This window comes from Xenopus laevis, chromosome 5L (genome assembly GCF_017654675.1).
Source record: "Xenopus laevis strain J_2021 chromosome 5L, Xenopus_laevis_v10.1, whole genome shotgun sequence".
NCBI lineage: Eukaryota > Metazoa > Chordata > Amphibia > Anura > Pipidae > Xenopus > Xenopus laevis.
Window position 1 is genome coordinate 101,428,601 of NC_054379.1, and position 10,621 is coordinate 101,439,221.

At 41.5% G+C, this 10,621-nt stretch overlaps 1 protein-coding gene across 1 annotated transcript in view; it reads left to right on the forward strand.

Annotated features, from left to right (window-relative positions):
• Positions 1–9,892, forward strand: part of cilk1.L (ciliogenesis associated kinase 1 L homeolog) — a 32,945-nt gene extending 23,053 nt beyond the window's left edge. The window contains exons 13-14 of the mRNA XM_018263457.2: positions 5,697–5,795; positions 6,588–9,892. Coding sequence (XP_018118946.1) covers positions 5,697–5,795; positions 6,588–6,745 — 257 coding nt within the window. The 3' untranslated portion in view covers positions 6,746–9,892. The remainder of the gene's footprint in view (positions 1–5,696; positions 5,796–6,587) is intronic.
• Positions 9,893–10,621: the final 729 nt, after the last annotated feature.

Consider the following 10,621-nt stretch of genomic DNA (forward strand, 5'->3'; position numbering starts at 1 on the left):
TGACTACATGTGTGAGGCTTCACTTGATGCTACTCAAGTCATCAGTAGATCATCGGCACTTTCTGTTGCAGCTCGCAGGTCCCTGTAGATGAAACTATGGTCCGCGGACCTGTCCTCCAAGAAATCTCTAACCTCCATTCCCTTCAAGGGCAAACTTCTCTTCGGGCCCGATCTGGACAAGATTATTAGTCAAGCAACAGGGGGCAAGAGCACATTACTACCTCAACCTAAGGCACGCCCCTCCTTTTGCAGGGGTAAGTTTTTTCGTGGCTCCCAAACAAAACACTCGAGATCTTCACCACCAAGACAGTCCTTCACCAATCGAGGACGTTTCAGCGGAAAACAGAGATCTTCTTGGCAGAACAGAAAGCAGGTTTCCAAGACTGGAGACAAAACTCCCTCGGCATGACGGCGACCTCACACCGGCAGTCTCAAGGGCAATAGGGGGCAGGCTCGGTCGTTTTGCCGAAGTCTGGGCCACAATCATTCAAGATTCCTGGATTCAAGAGGTGGTAAATCGTGGATATCATCTAGAATTCGCCTCAAACCCCCCTCATCGGTTCTTTATGTCCAGACTGCCACAGAACTCAACAAAGAGGTCAGCTTTCCTAGGCGCCATCTCCAATCTTCTACTTTCCGAGGTAATCATACCTGTACCAGCCGGAGAACGGTTCAAGGGACATTACTCAAACCTGTTTGTAGTTCCCAAGAAGGACGGGTCAGTACGACCTATTCTGGATCTCAAGGATCTAAACAAATTCCTTCGGAAACGAAGGTTCAAAATGGAGTCGCTCAGATCAGTCATTGCAGCAATGACCCCAGGGCAGTTCATGATCTCTCTAGACATAAGGGACGCCTACCTTCATGTTCCCATTTTCCCTCCACATCAGAGATTCTTGAGATTTGCTTTCCAGAATTGCCACTACCAGTTTACAAGTCTCCCCTTCGGGCTAATGTCTGCTCCGAGGATCTTCACCAAGATTATGGCAGCATCGACAGCAGTGATTCGCAATATGGGAGTTTCCATCACTCCCTATCTGGACGATTTGCTTATCAAAGCACCCTCCTTCATAGAAGCTCAGAGATCTCTTCAGACATCCATGGACACACTTCAGAGACTGGGCTGGATCCTAAATTTGGAGAAGTCTTCGTTAACGCCCAGCCAATCTAACGGCAAGATAGCACTTCCATCTGGTTTACGCCTTCCCACCTTTCCCCCTCATTCCCAGGATCCTCAGGAAGCTTCAACAAGAACAGACCACTCTCATCCTAATCGCACCAAGGTGGCCCCGACGATCCTCGTTCACAGACCTTCTCAATCTGTCCGTGACAGACCCCTGGACTCTACCTCTACTTCCGGACCTGCTAACTCAGGGCCCCATTCGACACCCAAATCCAAAGAATCTAAATTTGACGGCGTGGCTCTTGAGATCAAGATTTTAACTCAGAAGGGGTTCTCCAAGGCTGTAGCACACACCATGTACGCTGCCATAGAGTTTGGTCTACTTACCAACAGTGGTGCATACGACACAAGACGCAGTTCAAGCGTTTCTCCATTCCAAATATCCTAGAGTTCCTACAAGAAGGGCTATCCATGGGCCTATCCTTAGGTTCCCTGAAGTCTCAGATCTCAGCTCTATCAATTCTTTTTCAAGAACGACTCGCTTTTTTGCCTGATGTCAAGACGTTTATGCAAGGAGTAGCACATATAGCTCCCCCTGTACGAGCACCGGCTCCCCAATGGGACCTCACGTTAGTTCTACGTGCTCTTCAGGAGCCTCCTTTCGAACCCCTAGGTTCGATACCACTATCCTGGCTTACCTGGAAAACAGTTTTTCTGCTGGCTATCTCATCGGCAAGACGTGTTTCAGAGCTCAGTGCATTGTCATGTAAACGCCTTTCCTCATTTTCCACCATGATAGAGCGGTTCTCCGCACAATTCCATCCTTTTTACCAAAAGTGGTCTCAGATTTTCACTTGAACCAAGAAATCACCATACCAACCTTCTGTCCGGCACCGTCTAATCCTAAGGAGAAAGCTCTACACTCTCTGGACCCCGTGAGAGCTCTAAAGTTCTACTTGCACAGGGTTCAAGACATTCGCAAAGCGGACTCCTTACTAGTCATTCCTTCTGGCCCCCACCAAGGGGGAGCAGCCAAAAAGTCAAACATTTCCTGCTGGATCAAACAGACTATTCAGAGAGCCTACATAGCAAGAGGTAAAACTCCTCCAGATAGAATCACTGCTCATTCCACTAGGGGGATGAGCACGTCCTGGGCGTTCAGAAACCAAGCATCAGCGGAACAGCTGTGCAAGGCAGCTACGTGGACCTCTGTCCACTCTTTCTCAAAATTCTACCATTTCGATACTTTTGCGGTCCCTGACACCCGCTTTGGCAGAAAGGTGCTTCAGGCCGCAGTGGCATCTTCCATTTAGGCCTCACTCTCCCACCCGGAGTTTTTAGGGGACTGCTTTGGTATGTCCCCATGGTCCCTGTGTCCCCCAAGCAGACTTAGAGAAAAGGAGATTTTGTGTACTCATCTTTTTCTCTTCAGTCGCTTGGGGGACACAGGGCTTCCCTCCCTGGACTGAGGCCTTCATTTTTTCCGTCTGACATATTACGGTGATTGTTAACCGATTTTAGGTTTAGTTAAAGTTATTAATTTCCTGTTGACTTTGGAACAAACTGGATTAAGCTCCGCCTGCTGGGGGTATAGCCAGTAGGGGAGGGGCTAGTTTTTTGTTCTACTGTTGTGTCCTGCCCTCCTGGATGTACCAGCTATACCCCATGGTCCCTGTGTCCCCCAAGCGACTGAAGAGAAAAAGATTTAACGGTGAGTACACAAAATCTCCTTTTACATGGGTGTGCTGGTTCCTTGAGTAAATGATTATATATATTTTAACCGTGCACCCTGGCTATATATACTCAAAATTGCCTTGTAGTGCGGATACTCACTGGACTGTGATAATCGCAATCCATCCTTCTGGAGCTTGGGAGGTTTGGGCACCGCGGGTGTCGGCGTGCTGGTCTCGGTGTGCTGATTTTACTAACACACTTTTAGCATCGTTGGGCTCCCACACTGCATACCGTACTCTCACACCCAAACATTATTACATGCCAAACTCCTTAGACGGGTGGGAGGGGGATAGTGTGGTCCCTGCATTGCGGGTGATGTACACTCTAAAGCAGGGATCCCCAACCTTTTGAACCCGTGAGCAACATTCAGAAGTAAAAGGAGTTGGGGAGCAACACTAGCATGAAAAATGTTCTTGGGTGCCAAATAAGGGCTGTGATTGGGCATTTAGTAGCCCCTATGTGGATTGTCACCTACATTGAGGCTCTGTTTGGCAGTACACCTGTTTTTTATACAACCAAAACTTGTCCCCAAGCCTGGAATTAAAAAATAAGCTCCTGCTTTGAGGTCACTGGGAGCAACATACAAGGGGTTGGAGAGCAACATGCTGCTCACGAGCTACTGGTTGGGGATCACTGCTCTAAAGTATAGGAAGATGAAGGATGGATTGCGATTATGTAAGCCCTTCATGAAGTGTTACAGAGTGTTAGAGGTTAAGTAACCCATACCCCTGAGCCCGATGCTTCCAGCCAATTGTTTTGTTTGATGGCTTTAACCGATGACGACATTGACATTTCTTACTAATACTAGGTGATTTTCTTCAAAGCACTTAATAATAATTTTATTTGTCTTTTATGTTGTTTTCTTTTTCTTCATTTTTTATACTATAATTTTTGAAATTTTTTGTAATAATTTTTTGTAAAACTTTTTGATAATTTTGCATACACTGATAGTGTTTAATTGGGCATTTTTTGATGCTAAATTCGTTATACTGTATACACATGACTGTAACATTATGCTGCTATACCTTAATGTCATGATATAGGAACAGGTAGCAACTGACACATTTGGGGTTAATAGTTTGAGGGAAATATGTTTATTTACACACATATATTATATGTTTATCTTGGGATGTCTCTGTAACCCCGTGTGGGGTGATGCACCGATTAATATTTTTTGGTCAATAATGACATTAATGGTTAGGTTGCTAAGGGGGAGGTACTTGGCAACAATAGCTATTTGATTATGTGGTCCTGTTTAGAGCTGTGCACTGATCACACTGCAATACAATATAGACAGCATTTTATCTACCGCTATGGAAAGAGCATGAAACCAGACCATCTACCTAGACTCATATTTGTTACTTTGTAAAATTACCAGTATTACCTAGTATTTTGATACATTTAAATAGTTGCGAGTGAGATTAACAACTGTTACAAAGTTTGTTTTTAAGGATCCTCTCGTAAACAAGGGGTGTTTTAACAGGAATATGATTATCTGTATTTCTTAGTACAGGTATGGGATCCGTTATCCGGAAACCCGTTATCCAGAAAGTTCCGAATTACGGAAAGGCCGTCTCCCATAGACTCCATTATAATCAAATAATCCAAAATTTTAAAAATGATTTCCTTTTTCTCTGTAGTAAGAAAACAGTTGCTTGTAGTTGATCCCAACTAAGATATAATTAATCCTTATTGGAAGTAAAACCAGCCTATTGGGTTTATTTAATGTTTATATGATTTTCTAGTAGACTTAAGGTATGAAGATCCAAATTACGGAAAGACCCATTATCCGGAAAGCCCCAGGTCCCGATGATTCCGGATAATAGGTCCAATACCTGTATTTCTTAATATTTAGTATTGATGTATTTTGAGTTATGATATTGGATGCATTGTGATGATGACAAGGTGACAAGGATGACATGTCAGCCAATTAACTTTTCCCGCCATCATGGGTATTTATTGAATTTTTAATTTTCTGTTGTTACTTTGAGAAAGGCCTCTTGTTAATAAAACATTATCTAATTTTTAAGTCCTGAGAGTGTGTACCTTCTTTACTGAATAATTATTTCAAAATTTTGGACACTGCACCCAGGCAAGTTGAATTTAGTGACGAGAGAGCCGGCTCCCCCAAAGTTCTTATTTATATATACACAACCACTACATCCAAAGGGACTCAATAGAGAATATGACTTGTATGCCTTCATTTAAATGAAAAGATAATGTACGTGTATTTAGATATATATATATATATATGTGTGTGTGTGTGTGTGTGTGTCCACCATCAGAAATCGCAGGGCCCCATACGACAAAATTTCCTGGACTGTGCCCACCGCAAGCCCCACCCACAGGTCCGCCCCCACCACACAGTAAAAAAAACAAAAAAAATATTGGTGACTCGGGTTCCCACATGCTTTCCCGAAGTCAGCAGCTCTCAGAAAGATGGGGGACCCGGCTAATCAAGTAAGTGTGGCAGGGCCCACCTTACCCTCGGGGGCCCCTGCAACTCTCCCCCCTGTCCCCCCCCCCTGATTGCGGCCCTGTGTGTGTCCTCACACAATTACCTTTTATAAATTCCAATTTAAGTTTTACACACTCATAAAACTGTTTTTTATTCTCGCCTTCTAACACTTAGCTTCTTATTTACCAAGCGTTCAACACATACTATGTACCACATGATTATTCAGTTGTTAATACAACATCAAAAAGTTTCATTACAAAATACATTTTGTGTTATGCCAATGCTATAATACAGCAATTATAAACATAGGCAATCTGTACATCTCCAGCATGTCATAGGTTGCTGTCTAACAACTCATGCATTTTCTTTTCTGTCTTTAAGGTAACGACCCAGTTTCTAGTTATCTGCCCGCCTTTTTGAAAAAAGATATGGGCATTGGGCAGAAGGTGCATTTAGCTCCACTTCCAGATCCAGCTCCCAGTGAGTAAACAAAAATATTCATTTAAAGACAATTTACACTGTGGCTGCACTGTTAACTTCAGCTTTGTCTTCTCTGATGTATGCAAAAGCTCAGACATGTTCCCTGATGCTCCCACTTTCCAAAACCTGGGGAAGATTTTCAGACTCACACAAATATCTTTCTAGGCCCCTACTGGGTCCCTTCCAGCTGTGTACCATAGATATCTCTACATACTATAAATTACAATGTTGATGTCAATCATTTTTATTTCTGGGGTTATTGGTTATTAGGTTTTTTTTATACCTAATTTTAGAAAAAACTCGAATCAGTGAATTTGGGGTTAAAAACCCAAAACTCCAATTAATGGTTTTCTGCAGAAAAAAAAAAACTCGAATTGCTCGAATTAATTGAGTTTTTGAGCGAAACTCACCGGAAAAAAAACCTGAACATCACGAAGGTTATAAAATGTGAGAGATTTTTTGACCAATAACCCTTATTTTTAGTAAAAAAAAAACTATCTTCATATGCTTCAAGAAACCTCTGCCATTGACTTCTACGTGACCTCGCCAGATTTTTAGAGTATTTTTGGATTTGGGCTATTTCTAGCTTCTGGGTATAATAAATCTCGAAAAAGTAAGTGTTTTTAACCTGAAAATTTACATGACTGAAAACCAACCCCGAAAAACTTAAATTTTTAGGGAAAACACCACTCAACCCTTGCTAAATCTGTCCCTAAGTGTTGAATGTGAGTGCTCACAGATGTGTGTATTATCAGTACACTAATGTATGCATACTGTCATCTTCCTGTTTAGATTTTGGATCCCTGAACTCTGTTGGATCGTTCATAGGACCATCTTCTTTCAGTTCACCTACCAAAGGCACACCAAGGCTGACATCCAAACCAGCACCTCCTGTGCTACCGATTCATGGAAGAACAGACTGGCTGTCCAAATATGGAGGGCACAGATAGTGAAACAGCACTTTTTTGCACATTCAGTGCCAACCATGCATTTCATTAAAGCCGTGAAGCAGGCTACATTACTTTCTATGGAGCTAGAGAAAGATCATTTGGCTAGTTTTATATCCAGATGTCTTGATCTTTAAACAATTTGTAAATATATGTTCAGACTCTATTTTATTATGTGCATAAATAGCCATATCTTACATTTCATACATTGTCTGAGCTGTTTCTACTAAATTGGCAAACTGCCTTAGAAGTCTTAATAAGAAGTATTATATTCAAACTGATTTTTTGCAGTAGAAAAATACTTTGATCAGGGTGAGCTTCTTTTTGTTTCTGCTCTACATTGCTGGCCTAGATCAGCACTGCAGATCTTTCTGTATACGTTATAGACAACATGTCACGCTGCTCTGCCCTTGTGGTTCTATATCATTCCCCCCTCCGTTCTTTCAGCCACCACAACAACACTTTATTTTAGCTTGCTCCTTACTAGAGCAAGTTATACTAGTGCCTTAAAGTACTGAAATATAATATTACCACTTAAGTAAGACTGCTCTTGTGGAATATGACTTTCATTTTTGTCTGAAAAAATAAGGATGAATACCATTTTCTTTTTTTGTACTATTTACATATATTTTTCTAAAGAAACTCATATAATCCATGCTTTGATTTACTAGTTAGTTTGTAACAAGTGACTTACTTTAGGGAAATATAATTTCTTAAGTGTAGAAAAGGCAACCATATTATATCCATATAATAGATATATCATTGTTTGGTATTACTAAACAGCTCCTAGAAAGAGACTGTAGCAGCCAGTTGCAGGTTCATTTGTTTTGCTATGTGACTTTTTGGCAGAGCTGTCTGCCTGACAAGACCTCCTCACTGTGTAATGCTGGTTATTGCAGTAGTGATGGAGTTGTGCCAATTGGTCCAGTATATGATGCTTTTATATAGAGAAAAGTACCTTACTAAGATAAGTAATGCTTGTACAGAGTATGAGTATACATACTAATACAAAATATAGTTTGATAACTGAATATTCTGGAAATACTTTATATTTAAACCCATAATTGTGGACAGTAATTCAGACTTTCTGCAGATGATTTGGCCTTTGTTTGTTAACAGAGGTGGAAATTTGACCCTGTGCCCCTGGTGCAGTTGGCTAAATGAGAAAGAATGTCTGGGTGACTGACATATGTGCTGTTATGTAAGTATACGGTGCATTTGTATGTGGCCTGGCCCTTTAAGTGAGTCTAATGAAAATTCTTTATTTTATTGGTAGAATTGTGACAAAGTTGGTTAATCCATATGAAACGAGACCAGCAGCTCTTTTTGAACAAGTATCCCTGCCTGTACTTATTACATTTATTGTATAGTAACCATTTTGTACATTTCAGGGAAAGCCAAATAGTGTACCAAAAACATTGTTTGTTTTTTTTAAAATTTTCATTCGTGTCTAAAGGCCCCCCATACACGGGCCGATAAAAGCTGCCAACAGACCCGAGTCGGCAGCTTATTGGCCCATGTGTGGGCCATCCAATGGGCTTCCCCAATCGATATGTGGCCGGAAGTCGGCCTGATCTCAATCGGGCGGATTAAAAAATCTCGTTGGATCACGGCCGCATTTGTGCGTCTATGCGGTCCTGCAATCCGACCGCCCGTATTGGATTTATTCTGATCCGATCATTGGGCCCACGGTCAGATCAGCCCAATATCGCCCACTTCAATGCGAGCACATTGGGGAGAGATCCGCTCGTTTGCCAATATCGCCAAAACTAGCGGCTCTCTGTGTCTATAGCCGCCTTAAGTGACCAAACCGCGCAACTGTCTAAGCACTATACTCATTGTTCCCAAGTAGTGCTGGTTACTGTTGATAGCTTGCAATATTTGAGTAACATAATACCTCTCTGCACTGATAGAAGGGTTCTGGTCTAAACCAACGGTGGGTCCCTGCAGCATTCATAAACCTCACCTCTTCCCAAACTGATGGACAAAGTTGTAGTTTCACATATACAGCGGGTATTCATCCTTGGCCCAGGCCAAGTGTATAGTTATTGTGCTTCATATTCCTAAACTCAACAGTCTAAAATGAGAAGTGCAAGAGAATCTGCCCTTTTCGGGGCAAATTTATCAAAGATTGAAGTCAGAGATCACCACAGCCCTCTAGAGTGAAATTCTGCCACTCTAAAAGAGTATTTATCAATGGGTGAAAGTTCACACTTTCATAAATGTGCCTTTCAAAATCCCATAGAAATGAATGGAGAGTGACAGAATTTCACTGTGGCAATCTCTGACGTCACTCTTTATTAAATATAACCCTTTATCTCTTCATTGCTCTTATGCACAATTTTCTTCGAGAGCTGTGAAGTAACCCATTTCTTATAGGGCTGTTCTTTTTGTGTGTTTTCATTTATTATTAACCAGTAAGTCCATAGGTATTAGTGCAGAATGGCAGGGCTATGTATTGGACAAAGCTTTAAAAACTTACTGTAAATTGCTTTTAGCCTTAATAATTATAAAAACACTAGTGTATAATATCTAACATTAACCTTTTATTGGGCTAAATTACTCCTTGGCATTTTTGCTTTGAGAGTGTTATGGGTTTTTTTAACTTTCATTTTTACTATATTTGTACCCTTATGCAGTTACTTCACCTTCAAAATCTTTAACCTTTGCTGCTAATGAATTAGGAATGGTATTCTCTTTTGGAGCATTAGCAAACCCTGCACCTTAATTAACACTGCAGTCTGCATCCTCATATTGGAGGAGGTCTTACCTTATGGTATCCAGCTAGACCAGTGATTCCCAATCAGTAGCTCCTCAGTAACATGTTGCTCCCCTTGGATGTTGCTCTCAGTGGTCTCAAAGCAGGTGCTTATTTTTCAATTACTGGCTTGGAGGCAAGTTTTGGTTGTATAAAAACCAGGTGTACTGCCAAGCAGAGCCTCATGTAGGCTGCCAGTCCATATAGGGGCTACCAATAGCCAATCACATATCTTACTTGGCATCACCCAGGAAAAATTTTCATGCTTGGGTTGTTCCCCAGGTCTTTTTATATCTGAATGTTGCTCACGGCTGAAAAAGGTTGGAGACCCCTGTGCTAGACAGACCTTTGTTTAACATTAGCAAAAGAATTATACTTGTGTTGAACATGTATTCAATTCAAATGGTTAGAGGACGACAAGGTGCTCCAGAATTAGTTGTAAGGTTACTCACCAAAGAGTGAAAGTGGTCCGGGTGCACCAGCCCCAGACCCCCAGTTTCGGGGAGTGGTACAGCAGAAGATAAAGAAGCAGGGCTGACCGGCAATCAAACGGATCTACAAGACCAGAGATGCTCCGTTAAAAGGTAAATTTATTGGTAGAAAACACCTTCAGGGTGCTTAGTCATGGGCTGGAGATGAAGCTATATTTTAATTTTTCTACCAATAAATTTATCTTTTAACTGAGCATCTCTGGTCTTGTGGATCTGTTTGAGTGCCGGTCAGCCCTGCTTCTTTATCTTCTGCTGAACATTTATTCAGCCTATTCTTAGAATGAATCGGATTCTTGGTGTGTGTTTATACAGACGATCCGTTTCTGCATGGAGAGACAATGTGTTGACCTAAGTGCAGACACATGGAGCAGAAAACACAAGTGAATTTACGAGCCAAAATTGGCTTTGTGTGTCTGTGGTAGTAGCCTTATATTATAAGAATCCTCCCACCCCCAGCTATAGCTCAGCATAAGAAATAAAGAAGAGTTCATTATAAAAGGGGGGTTAAACAAATTTATAGAATACTGATAAACTTACTACTTATTCTCCTCCCACAACTGTCCTCAAGAAGAAGGTTACAGGAACAATATATTTCTTTTGGTTTCAGAGCTTGTCCTGTTACATGAAAGA